General features: G+C 44.5%; 2 protein-coding genes across 3 annotated transcripts in view; both read right to left on the bottom strand.

Annotated features, from left to right (window-relative positions):
* Positions 1-1580: 1580 nt before the first annotated feature.
* Positions 1581-14514, bottom strand: part of pxna (paxillin a) — a 29768-nt gene continuing 16834 nt past the window's right edge. For both annotated transcript variants that reach the window (XM_030091055.1, XM_030091056.1), the window contains exons 2-11: positions 12718-12899; positions 12523-12608; positions 12149-12288; positions 11739-11934; positions 11469-11616; positions 6460-6618; positions 5802-5975; positions 3182-3263; positions 2943-3091; positions 1581-2844 (exon numbers count right to left, since the gene is read on the bottom strand). In XM_030091055.1, the coding sequence (XP_029946915.1) occupies positions 2578-2844; positions 2943-3091; positions 3182-3263; positions 5802-5975; positions 6460-6618; positions 11469-11616; positions 11739-11934; positions 12149-12288; positions 12523-12608; positions 12718-12899 (1583 nt within the window). In that variant the 3' untranslated portion in view covers positions 1581-2577. The remainder of the gene's footprint in view (positions 2845-2942; positions 3092-3181; positions 3264-5801; positions 5976-6459; positions 6619-11468; positions 11617-11738; positions 11935-12148; positions 12289-12522; positions 12609-12717; positions 12900-14514) is intronic.
* On the bottom strand, positions 7021-11021 carry LOC115388116 (sulfated surface glycoprotein 185-like). Its single transcript, XM_030091057.1, has 2 exons — positions 8510-11021; positions 7021-8290 (listed from the first exon to the last, which is right to left on the bottom strand). The coding sequence occupies exons 1-2, from the start codon at positions 8729-8731 to the stop codon at positions 7772-7774; spliced, it is 741 nt and encodes a 246-aa protein (XP_029946917.1). The 5' UTR covers positions 8732-11021; the 3' UTR covers positions 7021-7771.

Here is a 14514-nt window from a genome sequence, read left to right as displayed (position 1 = left end):
AGAAAAGATGACATGAATATGTCTCAAAAGTTCATTTCATCACATTGATGGAAAAAGGTGTTTTTTTTTTCTTGTGAAATCTTTTATGGAAGCAAAATCTATAAGGCAAGAGAACGTAAGAAAATGAAATAAACAATAGCAAAAAATTAACTTGGATTCTGTTGTTTTTCATAAATTCTTTCTGACACCCACAATCCCCCTCTGCTACATGGAATCAGTCAGAATCCGCTACAAAAAAAAAAGCCACCACCGTCTGCTCAGTGACTCCAGAGCAGCAGAGTTCTCCTTGGTTTCTCTATTACAGTGTATAGATCAGAATTAAGATGCAACACAGCAGATGAAGCCACTCCCAGTGTCCAGTCCAGCTGAGGGGCTGAATAACAGGAAAAGGCTGATTTCTCCACAGTGTATAAGACCTTATTGCATTGACACATTTTGGCACAAGAACACAACAAATATCCTTTCAAACGAAAACAGTCTGATACTGTCTGTGCATGCACAGGGATCAAAATTAAAGACAGCAATATTGTCCAAAAGAGGAAAAAAAAAAGCATACAATGACTCATCTGGTAAAATCAAGTGACACAAAAGATGATGAGGAGTCATCGTGTGAATTTTGCTGAAGGTTTGGCTTCATATTCTGATTCCGGACCAGCAAACATGAACATCCAGCTTCTCTCAGTGAGCTTTGCACCGATATCACTAGGACAGCAGGTTCAAAGTTCATGACTTATAAAAAGAAAAAAAAATTACCAAAGACAGCGTTTCCTCTGACGTCTGACACACTGGAATCCAAGCTGGTGTGTGTGTGAGTGTGTGTGTGAGTGAGAAGGAATGAGACCAGGATCATCTATTGTTCGGCTACGTGTCGTTAGAGCCAGCTCTTTGCATATTGTTGCGAGCCACAGGAGCTCAAAAATATATATAAATTTTCATTAAAACAGCGACAAAACACAGTTTTGTCCCAAAGTTGAGCGCGTTACAGGTATATAAATTTCAATTCTGATTGTAACAGCAACTGGCAGCTGGTGCTGATAAAACTCCACCGAACACAAATCAGCATGCTTCTGACTACACAGCACAAACACGTTTTAAAATTCTTACTCAGCCTTAATAATGCATTTAATTCAGTGAAGCAATGGGAAGAATCAGTCTGAATACGATTTGTCTTAACTGACTAAGAAATATAGGTAAATGCAACATGAAGTGAAGAAAATACACTGATTGAGTTGGGTTTTTTCACATTTGCACCAAAAGTTTCATGTATTTTTCTGATTTCAGGGCAGACAGTACGGTGCTAAAGTTCTAGACATTAATGGTTCATAACCATCATGTGATTGGCTCCGAAGTAGTTTTGCAGCAGAAGAAAACCAGCCAAAACACACAGCCAGTGTTCATTAGAAACTCCCTTCAGAAAGATCAGAGGTCTTGAAACTGAAGCTGAGACTAATGCAGAGTCCTGATGCTAACAGAGGAGAGGAGACAGATATGAATTAGACTACATCCATAGAAGATCAATCTGTATTTTATCTCTTCAGCTCATTGCCTTTATAATTATTCACATGCCAGTTTTTTTAAGCCTTCCAACACCTTCCTCAAACATTTGCACTGTACTCTGCATCATTCAGTTTTTTTTTTAAATATATTTAGATAGAACAATTTAAGTTATGAATGAAAATAAAAATCATTAAAGGTACAAGATGTAAGTAAAAACAAGGTTTGATATGATTATTCTCTGATAAATGATCTCACTTCAAAAGCTGTCTTGAAACGGTCACAAATGAGAGATGTGTGTTTGAATTCACTTTTTCACTGTAGAAAAATAAAAACAAGTATCTTGATTATGCTCACTTTTAAAATGCACCTTTAGACGGTCTCGTCAAGAGGAGTGTTGCTAAAGTGTGCCGACACGGTGGAGTGGTATTTCACTGCAGAGGAGAAGGTTCCGTGTGCATCTGTACATGTGGAGTTTCACCATAGTCACTCTTAATGGCACCTCGATAGTTTTCCAAAGTTAGAAAAATACATATCTGTCACCTGCCACCGGCCAAGCACTGGTTATTCAACACCCAACATACTTTAAATCAGCTCGGGTTAACGCTCCATGGTCCATGCAATCAAGCAACTGTCTTACATTTCCATATAAACTACATCAACATAAGCTCACCACCGTCGGATGCAGGGTCTCGCCCCGCGTCGGGGGAGAGAAATCATTCACAAATCAGGGTATTTGACTAAGTTTCTGTATGACTATTTATATACATAAACTCAAGGGGAAATTAGCATCTTCCCCCCCCACCCCCATTCCTATTGCACACAGGAGTAAAAGTCTTGGTAAAAAAAATCTCTTTGGGCTGTGTTGAAATTGTCTTTAGTAAAAGTGTGATATGCCAAGCCTGAGAGGTCGGACAGCCGGGGACGTCCTGTCAGTGTTAACCGTCGAGAAACAAACACTTCTGACTGGTCTTATGACGCGATCGGACAAACACCGTCCGTCTGATACACAGTAAACGTCTAAAACAAAATGTGTCGGTGCACGCACACACACACGCACGCGATTCTACGGAGACATGCCGCCTAGCTGAAGAGTTTGATGAAGCAGCCGTGGCAGTAGGGCTTCTCGTTCTGCTCCTTGAAGGTGCCCTTGTTCAGCTGCTTCAGGCAGAAGGCGCACACAAAGTGTTCGGGGTGGAACTTCTTGCCCATGGCGGTGATGCAGCGGCCGGTGATGGGCTTCTGGCAGCCCGAGCACAGCGAGCCGCGCCGCTCGTGGTAGTGGGCCTCGCAGTACGGCTGGCCGTCGTGGTCGAAGAAGCTGCCGTTAATGAATGGCGTGAAGCACTCCTGAGGAACGTCAGAAGAAAAGAACGACGACGGTTTGACACAAAGGATCATAGGAAGGCGTTTTGTTTTCACTTTACGCTGCTGCAGGTGTGACTCACCCTGCAGACAAAGCACTCGGGGTGCCACAGTGAATTCAGAGCGGAGATGTAGTTCTCCAGGATGGCACGGGCGCAGCCGCCGCATTTGGGGGCAAACATGTCAAAGTAGTCCTTCCTGCAGAACGCCTTTCCATCCTTCTCATGGAAACCTGGAGGGCGGCGGAGACACACTCTGACTCACACTGCACGCCTGTTTGAATACTAACAGCTCAGAATGAAACCAGGCCCTCCGCCGATACCTTCTGGTCCGAAAAAGGATCCGCACTGAGCGCAGAAGAAATGCTCCGGGTGCCAAGTCTTGTCCAGAGCTGTCACAACTTTCTGCAAAACAAAGTCGACGCGAACCGTCAATTTTCCACAATCACATTAATGCAGGAGTAATAAACAAGGAGAGTAAGTGACACATGCAGTAAAATCAACATGTAAACAGACGAGTCTGTCAGTCAGGAGGCGGCAGACATGAACTGGATAAAGAGGATGGATGGAAATAGCTTGAAATAGCTAAGCAGCAGGTCACAGTTGCAAAAAAGCAGCATTTGGAGGATTTTTTTTCGGATTTTTAGATTTCTTATTTGATCGGAAAGGTTGCGTTTTAAGCTGAAGCTGCAGATTGGACTAAAAAATTTGACTGTTGTCATACAGCAGCTGGTACTCAGTCTACCCTCCTCCGGTCTCTGACTGAGTCAGTCACTCAGAGACCAGGACAGACACATTTACGCCACCAGGGGGAGCAATACTGCAGGGATTGTTATCTGAAGGAGGGTAACCTCAAGAAACACCATCCATTTATTTCATACTTGGAGTAAGTGCATAATGCTCCAGTAAAATATTACAGTAGGAAAGCAGAGTAAGCAACTCTCTAAAGTGCTGAAGAGGAATATAATATAGACGAGCAACAAAGAAGTCAAACACTTCAAGTCCTTCCCTTGAAACGGAAACGTGGTAAAATAATGAGAAAAAAGGAAGATGATGGGGTGTTTCTTTTGTTTAAACTATTAAGTGTGTAATTCATTTCAGCTGGAGCATTGGCACTATTTTTGCGAGCTCTGATAAAGATTGATTATTTCTATAAATGGGATGAAAGGCCCTTCACTGTGTGGCAAAATGCTGCTGATTAAAACAAAAAAATTAAAAAGCAAATTCAATTCTCAATGCTTTCCTGAAAATGTTTGTACAGTTTTGTGTGTGTGAGTGTGTGTATGTGTGATCTGAATGGTTCCCATCACTAACTGCTCACAGCATCAGAAACCTAACCTTTTATACCAGATGCCTTCAAAATTCTCCATATCTTGTCAGCTCAACTGACGCAAGAAATGCAGCTGAGGTTTTCATAATCATTGTTGTCTGAGTCTCTTCCACTATTTCAGTAAAGGCCCATATGATTCAGACCATTCCCTTCCCTCGACATGTCTCGTTTCATTTCACATTAGAGGTTTAATTCTTTATGATAAACGGCTGGAAGAACCATTTCTTAACTTGCGTGCCAACAAATCAAAAAAGAGAAATGAGGCACAGCATGATGGTGCTATTACAGGTGGTGTAATTGAAATAGCAAATAAAAACTGGGAACAGTGTGGAGAATATATTTCATCCGGTTGTTTTTATACAGTTGAACAGAAACAGCTTTAATGAAGAGCCAACATAATTCAACTGAGCTCCATTAATTCTGATTCTAAAATAACAGTTAGAGGCAGTTTAACAAGGAGAGTTGTCTCCACCTCTGAAGACTTGTATGAATTACCGATCATAACAATGACTGTGCAGTAATGGAGCTGCAGGGATTATTTGACTAGTTGATGGAACGACTGAATAAATGTTTTCAAAAAGAGTGAAGTTCTCAGAGTCCAACTGTCTTCAAGTGAATGTTTATCATTAATCATTTTTAAACCTAACAAAAACAACAACCGATTATGTTCTACTTTTGGAATGCATTTTGCACTATCGCCTAATACTTTGAATTTCGTCAGATCAAGTCAGGGTTGGACCTCGTGGCGTTTGCATGTTCTCCCTGTGCATATGTCGTTTCTGGAATCAGTTCAATGGCATGACCATAAAAAAATCCCTCAATAAAAAGGCTTTTGATATTGTTTACTTAAACCTTGTTAATTTGCTGACTGTTGTGTGACTGTAGTTCATTGTTCATATTCTGTTTGTAGTTTAAAACTCAGTTTTAAAAAACTGCTACATGGAAAAAAAAAAGTTCTTCCTTACAGTAAGAGCAAAAAAGCTGCTTCACAACTGCCTCGGCAACTTTATGTGAAATGTAACCCCCTGTAAGCATTAATGCACAAGTTATGAAGTGATGCATTACTGAACTGCTTCTAAGACTCGGTGTGAGCGTGTGTGAGTGACTGTCAGCTATAGAAACACAAACACTTTCCAACATGCGGTGCTTATTCCAGTAAGGCCTTAATCCATTAACTTATGAATAAATAAATATCATTATCATTCCAACAACTGGAAACGTGTGTGTGTGTGTGTGTGTATGTGTGTGCGTGTGTGTGTGTGTGTGTGTGTGTGTGTGTGTGTGTTCTTGTATTTCTATCCTTGTCGGGGCCAAATGTCCCCACAAGGATAGCAAAACGTGGAACGACGTGCCTTGTGGGGACCTTTTTCCGGTCCTAAGTAGGAGAAACAGTGTTTTCTTGACCATGTTGTTGTTACTGAAAAAAGTAAAAGTGCAAAAACATTTCTTTAGGGTTAGGCTTTGTTGTGGTGTGGGTTAGGGTTAGGGTAAGGGTCAGGGTTAGGGGCTAGACATGAATGGGAGTCAATGGACGGTCCCCACAAGGATAGAAATACAAGACTGAGCGTGTGTGTGTGTGTGTGTGTGTGTGTGTTGATGTATGCGTCACTAACATCCAGTATGGGTCCATTGCAGTAGTGGCATCGCGGGGAGAACAGGTTGTGGTAGTCGTTCTCGCAGTACGGCTGGCCCTCCCGCTCAAAGAAGTTCTTGGAGCCGATCTCCTCCTGACAGTGGGTGCACACAAAGTGCTCGGGGTGCCACGTCCTGCCCATGGCAGTCACCACCTGCCGCGGGGACACACAGCGCATCAAAGTGTAATAAGCAGCAGGGGAAAGGAGCTGGCTCAGCAGAGAGAGGGAATCTGGGCTGTGCATGCAAGACACCTGCATGACGCAGCAACCTGGAACAGATGTCGATTTCACATTTTTCATTTTTAAAGAACCGAAAAATACTCAGTTTTAAAAAATGCATAAATACAACATCCCTCTCTTCTTGAGCAACACTTCATTTTATTGAAAACAAAAGAGACTGCTTAAGTTTTGTGCTCTTGCCAGTGTGTTCATGTAACCTCTGAATTTAAAGTGGTTTAACAGCTGTTGTTTTTCTGACAGCCTGCAGAGGAAATCCTGCAGGTGATTCAGATAAACCACAAGTAGTCAGTAAACATGAAGAGGTGACAGACATTCGTCTTCAGTGCAAAAGTAAAAAATTCATTTGTGCACTGACAGTCAGTGTTTGTGCTTGTTTACTTGCGGGTGGAATGGTTACCTGTCCCACGATGGGCTTCTTGCAGGCACCGCAGACGCCCTTCGCCACCGTCTGGACTCCCAGTCTGTTGAGGTCGGACTGCAGGCTTCCCAGCATGTTGTCCAGCTTGTTGGCAGGTTTAGGCGCAGCTGTCGGAGAAGTCTTTCCCTGCGACTGGATCTGACGGAAATAAAAGAATTTGTTGATGAAACATTAACAGATTGCACACGGTTAGCGCTTCAAATAAAGAAGCTGCTGATAATCGGTCAGATGTGGTCATTCAGCTCCAAGCTCTTCGTTTGGAAAGTCAATTTTTCTGGCTCACTGTACGCTGCCATTATTCAGGGCTTACCTCTGGCCATGACATGCTTAATGTAGCTGTGTTTGTTGTACAGTGGATCTCTGCCACGCTGTACTGCTTCTAACAGCAGCAGCATCCTGTCCGACGTATGATCTCACTAGTTGTGTTCATTAAGCGGACAGACACACTAAACAAAAATAACAGCCCGACCAGTGATCCAGACACATAAATATTTCTTGTGTTATGACTCTACAGCCACGAGACAAACACCAAAAGTCTATTTACATATTAGCCAATAAAAAACAAGCTCTCAGCAGCCCTCGTCCACTTGTGCAGGTCTGCATAACGACTCTCTGATATCAACATTGTGTGAGAATATGCGTTTGGCTTCTGTACAGTGAGCAAACACAGACCTTCTCAGATGGTGTGGATATTGGAGCTTCATGACTTCTGCATTCCTCTGAGAGAGAAAATAGCACCCCTGCACCACATATTCTCTCTTACGCTCTTACGCTCTCTCCACACATCCATGTAACGCTGCACACCAATGACCTCCTTACCTTAGAATACATACAAACAATGCTTCTTGTTAAGTGTATTTATGGAGACTTATGCCAGTGTTCAATGATAAATCTTCGACGAATCAAAGACAATGAATTATCACAAGTGTGACAGAAGGAGAGTTTCAACCTCAACAAGGCCTGTATCCAACCTAATGAGACTTGTTGACTTAAGTCCTGTCAGACATGCTATAATTGTGGGGTAACTGTGCTGTCATGTGGCATATTAGGTTTCAGTAGCGCTGCAAGCCGACCGTGCCTCTGCATGGCAGGACACTTAGTGTAACGGGAACATTGGGGGAGTTACGTTCTGCTTTCCCCTAAGCTCTTAAATTCTCCACCGCACTCCGAACACTGTGCTCTTGGCGCCATCAGATGTCAGAATTAGAAAAGAGGCTTAGCCTCGCCGGCCTGAATGTCAGCACCCCTTGTAACCCGGACCGGCTGGATTTCAGACAAAGCTTTAACGAGCCTACCTGCCCAAAAGCAGACCCAGAGACCACACACAGGACTCATAAATAACCAAGTAATCTGCAAACATGTTAGAAAGGAACGACTCAGAGTGGCAAAGGAAGTGAGTGAAAATGGAAAGAGAGAGCGATGTGTGAGAGGAGGAGGAGGAGGAGGAGGAGCGGAGATGAAGAGAGCTGATCCATGCCTGCATCGGAGGGAAGACGGGGTCGTATTCTGTCTGACAGGCCACTGATACAAAGACCTTGGGAGGCGGGGGCGGCGTGACAGGCTTGGGTGGGGGGCTAGGTGATGGAGGGGGCCGGACAGGGGGAGGTGTGGGCTCCCTGGCGGGAGGAGTGGGCTCCTTGGGGGGCGGAGGGGTGGGCTCTCGAGGAGGAGGGGGAGTCGGAGGGGGAGGAGGAGGAGGTAGCGGCGGAGGAGTCTGCTTGACTGGGGGTATCGGTCTGGGCGCTGGGGGAGACGGTGGAGGGGACAGAACTTTTCTCTGTGGAACGGGTGATTCGGGTGGGATGATGATCTGAGAGACAGAAGGGGAAAGAAAAAGGAAACAGCAAAGAAAAGAGCAAGTGAAGATACAAGAACAGGGTTAAGATAAAAAGTCAGAAAAAGTGAAACAAATGAAGCTGTTTATATGGTCTCCCCAAAAACACTTTCCTGATAATCTGGTCAATTTATTCTAGTTCTGCCGATACGGAAACGAAAAGCTGTGTGTCCAACATGTTCCCACCGGGTCTACCTTATCCACTGACGGCTGAATTCTCTCTTCTCGCATTCGCTGTGGGCTGGACATAACGATGACTCCCTCCGTCAGCCAGTCATCCGACTGCTGTTTGCGCCTGCGCTCCACTCGCCCAATTCCCAGTTTTCCTTGCAGCTCTTCAATAAGTCGGTCTTGCGAGTTGTTTTTGTTCACAATGATTGGTCCCATCTTCCGTCTCAATAGTCCATCCCTGAACATCGGATGCACATTGGAGGTCTCTTTGGTACGGCGGATAACCGACTTAAGCTGGAGGGCAGATGATAAGGAGCTGTGGGAGGCTGGGACGGTGCCATTTACCAGAAAAAAACTCCATTTCAGCGCTACAAGCACAAGCAGGATGAGGCCCAGTGCTGGAAGTCTCACTCAAGTGGAAAAAACACTCAAGCCAGGCTCAGCGCTCAGTATAAATCCACTCTTCGCTATCAAGTCTACACAGAACTAGTTGTGGCGAGACATGCTGGAAAGCCAATGTCAAGACAACGCTGGTCGATCACAAAAGTCTGCGCATGCTGAAGCAAGGCCAGAAAAATTCAAGTACATCCTCACTATATGTGTGCACTAGCCCCCCCCAAAAAAGAAGAAAAAAAAATCTCCTGTACAGAGAACTGTTGGCATCACTTTCTTATTGACTCTTGCGTAAACATGATTGGTCTGGCCTGGTGACTAATGCAGCAATGCTGACTGAAGCAAGTGAGGACGTGCGCAAAACTCCTTTCAGCAAAGCTTTCAACATCGGCCACAAATGGTGGCTACAGGGAAACAACTCCCTCAAGCAGTGTTGTAACTACTATGACACCACATGCATCACACCACAACGGAAGAATTTCTTTTTTTTTTTTTTTCCGCATGTTTCCACCATTCCAACTCCTCGAGCACTTTTAAAGGGATGATCTCCCAAAATAAGTTTGGTCCAGCATCCACAGAAACAGTCTGTGTCTGACGCAGTTATTTCACCAGTATTTTTTTCACACTATTTGAAAATGGTGCCTTATGAAAGCAAGACCAAGTCTTTTAGCTTCTTTAACTTTACGCCAAGAGCTTATTTTGGGAGAGTCGATTTGAGTCTCCTACTTGACCAGAAGCGGATAGTCTCTCAACAGCAGAGGGCTGCTGTGTGGGCAGGTCCAGCGTTGCATCTGGCGTCCCGGGGCATGAGGAAGGGGTGTAACACTCATCGATCCAGCTGGACTCAGTCATGGGTGTCAGGGTTCCCTCTCGGCTAAGATCAGGGTAAATTACATCTTCCTCCTCCCAAGATCTGTCTTCATCTCTGGGCATGCCAGGCTGGTGGCTCTCTTCCGAACGAGTGGAATCAGGAGATAAGAGTCTGTCTAGGGCATCATCCAATAAAGGCTCCCGACATGGCCATGTTAGATCTAGTCCCTCTCTTCCCTGACCCTCTGCAGGACAAGTATACAGGCTACTAGATGGAGCAGAGGCAGGTGGAACTGGTGAAGCTGTGGGACTGCTGCCACCTGGAATTGTGTATGTTTTTCTGATGAATGCAGCCGGACTTTTAGGAATTGTAGGTTCACTTTTAGGAACTGGGCTTGAGAGCCTTGGAAGCATGACTGGAGAGCTACACTTGGGGCCAGTTTCCGGACTAGATCTTTTGGTTACAGTCGGAGAACTGGCAATATTAGGAACGGTTATCGGGCTTGCTATCTTTGGAACCGGGCTTGAAAGTCTTGGAGCGGGCACTGGACTAGAGCTTTTACCTTCAGAGAGGGGACTGAAGTTATTTGGGACTGTAACTGGACTTGCACTTTTTGGAATTGGACTAGCTAGCCTTGGGACTGTTACTTGAGTAGCTGCATGTGGCACTGGACTGTCACTCTTTGTATCTGCTTGCGGACTACGTCTCAAGGGAACAGGACTGAAACTTGTAGGTAAGGGGCTTTTAGGTTTTACATCTGAAGGACTGGGACTCTTGACTCCAGGAGTTGGACTAGGGCCCTTAGACACGGGGCTGTTAGAAGCAACAACTGGACTGGGACTCTTGGCAGCAGGATCAGGGCTGGTCGGTGCTTTAGACTCCGACATAAGAGTAGGACCGTTGACTTCTGCTGGACTGGCTGGTTTAACCGTACTGGAGACACGGAAGCTCTCCACCTGTGAGACCTCAGAAGTGACGGCGCTAACGCCGTCCTTCTGCTGGATCTGGAGACACTGAACACTCTCCGATGATTCAATGACCACGGTAGAAACGTGCAATGATGTGCGGGCCGAACAACTGTCTTCATCAATGTGGAGCTCCAATGGAAGAGGAGTGCATGAGGGAGTGGTGAAACTAGAGGGTGGGAGGGGATCTGCCGCGGGATTTGAAGATGGTTCTGTTACTGTTTGGGGAACGGGGGAACTGGTTTCAGCTAAAGGATCTCCTGGTTCCTGATTCACAGACAGCTGGGAGCCAGACTGAGTCAGTTTCAGTGACGTAACGAATGCATCGTACATAGAAAGACGAGACGAAGACAATGACGGGAGAAAAGAAACAGAGACGAGGAGAATGTGAGAGTGAAGGACAGAAAAGAGTCTCAGACAGCAGATTACTTGCCAACAAAAACAAACTTTGGAACAAATGAAAATGACTGTTGCCTTCAGTTACAGAAGCCCTACATCATCACCCCCAAAACTCAAAACATTTCATAGTTTCACCAAACAAAATGAAAAACATCATGTCAATGCAACGTGAAAACACTGTATGGAACAGTTACATTGTGACAGCAGCAAACACCAACACTTCAATGGCAGAGTACTGCCAACAGCGGGACTCCATGGCGCTCTACAAAACCTATGAATGTGGGAAAGTCACTGAATACATTTGGTCTAATCCTGCAAACTTCTAAAGAGTCACACAATGCCAAAAATAACTATCCTTCATCAAGCATGCAAACCCCAAACACCCAAAGTCAGCCCACTTCTGCGCCACACTCACATTGCTTTGGACTTTGAAGTCAGACAGAGAGGCCATTAGCTCATCCAGCTCTCGTGTGGCCGAGGAAGCAGACATTCTGGCTTGTTGTTGTGACAGTGCGTCTTCCTGTCCATCTGTTTGTTCATCTGACACCATCAATGGCGGGGGACTACAGAGGAAAATAACACAATAAAAGTCAAGGTCTGGGAACAAAATGTGGTTCATGCTGCCTTAACACACTGAATTAAACATTTATTCCCCACAAATATTAGAACAATGTTTTCCTCTTACATGGGAGAGGGCACTGAGCTTTCCAGCTCATCCAGAAGGCTCTCTACGCTTGGTCGTACATCCTCGATTCCTCGACCTGCTGTGCCCCGTTTGGGCTTCTCCAGTACAGGCGGAGCACCTTGGCCAGCAGTGGAGACTCCGTTCTCATGGATGTGGTGAACGATGCCGCTGGCAGGCAGTGGCGGAGCTGTTTCTTCTGTTGTATAAAAGGAAGAATAATGCAGGCGCCTCATGAGTTAACGGCGCCTGGCTCTCAACAAAACCGAAGCCAGTGGTGTAAATGACACTGCTGTGTCCCACCGCAAAAGCAGAAGTGTCAGTTACGGACAGCGACATCTACTTTCCCACAGAGAAAAACATGAGTGAGCATTTTGTAAGATCATAAACTGTGAGCCAGTCTCACTGCGCACCTTCTGTGGGGAAGGCAGGCGTGCTTTGCTGGACGGCGTTCAGCTCCAACAGCAGACGGTCCAGCTCAGACAGGTTACTGCCCAACGATGAGTTCATGGCAGCAGCTGATGACTCACTGCTCTTCTGCTTATTAGGGAAGCTATGCGGTGCAAAGAAAAAGAAAAAGAAAAAGGCCATGTTTACCACCAAACGCTTTAAAGACCTTCAGCATTTGTGCAGTTTTTCTCACGAAGCGCTGAGTCAAAAGTCTAAATTAACTTGAGGTCAGGTCAAATTCGTCAACATATTTATCCAAATGTAAAGCCAAGGAGTTAGAATCAGACTGTTAATATGCATTTCTACATATTGCACTGCAGTAGAGCGTTGACCTGACCTGTATACGTGGTCCTCTTCACCAACTGGTTGGCTTGGGCTGCTACTATCTCCAGACCAGGGACTTCTCTGAGCAGGGCTGCAGGGCTGGAAGGCAGTGGAAGAGTTACTGAAGAAAACTTTAGGAAACTTTTCACAGGTATTACACATTTCCCTGCATGAGACAATCAAGGAATGTTTTCTTCTTTATGCGTACCTCTGTTTCATCGATCCCGTTCAGAGATCGCTCTGAGGCCGCGGATAAGACTTGGGGGGGCGAGCCGATGTCTTGCTGGGGCTGACCTCCAAACGGGACGGAGTACGCGGCGTCGTCTGACAGGAAGAGTGGGCGCTTGGAAATGTGGGACGTTGTGGACTCGAGGTCCGCCAACAAAGCATCTGGAAAAAAGAAAGCACTGATTATCACATCTACCGTGACTCCATTATGCTACATGAGTATAAATAACATCAGTGCTAATATGAGTGATAAATAATATCAGGGACAGTGTTAAGATCAAATATGGACATGCAGTGGTCAATAGTTTCGCTTTGAAATTACAACCATGATTCTCATGTTGCCCCTACATGTGCACGGCATTTCTCCGAGAAATCCAGCGTCATCCAGCAGTCAAAAACCATGTTTGTGAGGTTAAGTGATAGCTAAAAGTTGATCTTAGCTGAAAACGTGAGGGTGTGTGACTGTCGGTGTACTGTAGTCAGCTGGGATTGGACCAGAGTTGGACATGTAGGAGAGAAGATAGATGGATAAGGAGAAATACACAAAAACCAAAACCCCTCGAACTCTACCCTCAGGCCATCATCTCACACTCAGGCTACAAGACAACCTGTGTTTGAAATCTATTACAGTAATACTGAGCTTTTCATACTTTCAAAATCCATCTATGTACAAGTGACAGCAGCAGATTTTCTGATGAACTGACAATGTTTTTTGAAGATTTCTTGTAAGATAAGTTAGCTTTAGTTTAAATTTTCAATATTGCAATGGGGTTTGTAATATATCACAGAGTGTGTGAACAGACAGTTGAGGTTAAACGGTGACAGACTGGTCAGTATGCAGAAACAACTGAGTGGTACAATTGTTGGTCTGCTGCTGCAACTTCCTGATGCTTCAGGTTTTTAATCCCTCCCTTTTAGACTTTAAACTTTGTTTCTTAACATACTTTTAAAGTGTTTCATGCACAGTCTAGCCACAGTTTATTAAGTTTGATTTATTTACTGAGCAGAACAATGATCCTCAAACTTTAAATTAAACTTTAATTGTGTGTGATGCGTTGTCCTTGGTGAAGAATAAACCAGTATTTATTGTTATTAATCCTCTGAACCCAGAGGCATATTATGGGCTGTGACAGGACTGATCATTACAGCAAAACTGTGCAGCCAGATATTTTGCTGAATTATTTTCAAAGCAGCTGATGCAATTTTAATATGAGCAAACAATAGGCTGAGTTTCGGTTCATCATAAATTTATAGGACTGCTTTCCTATCAAGCTATTTTCTCAAGAAATAGTTTCACGAATAAATATTATGATCACAAAGCTGATTACCACCCCAGTAGAAAATTGGTGCAATTACGACAGTTTATTCATATCTTCCAGCTAAGAAATATAAACTCCGCATGCACCCGTGAGTCATAACATTATGTCGGCAGCAACGAATAATCACAGCTTCTTTCGCAACATTTGGAAAAACCACATGTGCATCAGAGGAGGCGCAGTTGTAAAAGTTGAATCATGCAGGCTGTCATGGCCACTCCTTTAGTTACTCAGTGACCCTCGGCTGCCTACAGTCGAAAACATATTTCAAATCCAATGGTTACAGTCAGATCAGCAGCAAGGTCCACATGCACATATTTATCATTCTGACAGCTGCCGTCCTCCAGGTAGATTTCTGTTTTGTGAGTGACACACCGGTGAAGAAAACAACGAGCTTGGTAGTTTTTTTTTTTATTTAACTAGCAGGTAGAAGGACACACACAACGTTAAAAAGGGATTTA

This window comes from Salarias fasciatus, chromosome 5 (assembly GCF_902148845.1).
Source record: "Salarias fasciatus chromosome 5, fSalaFa1.1, whole genome shotgun sequence".
NCBI lineage: Eukaryota > Metazoa > Chordata > Actinopteri > Blenniiformes > Blenniidae > Salarias > Salarias fasciatus.
The sequence above is the reverse complement of the archived record's forward strand: the minus strand, read 5'-3'. Positions and strand labels throughout refer to the sequence as shown.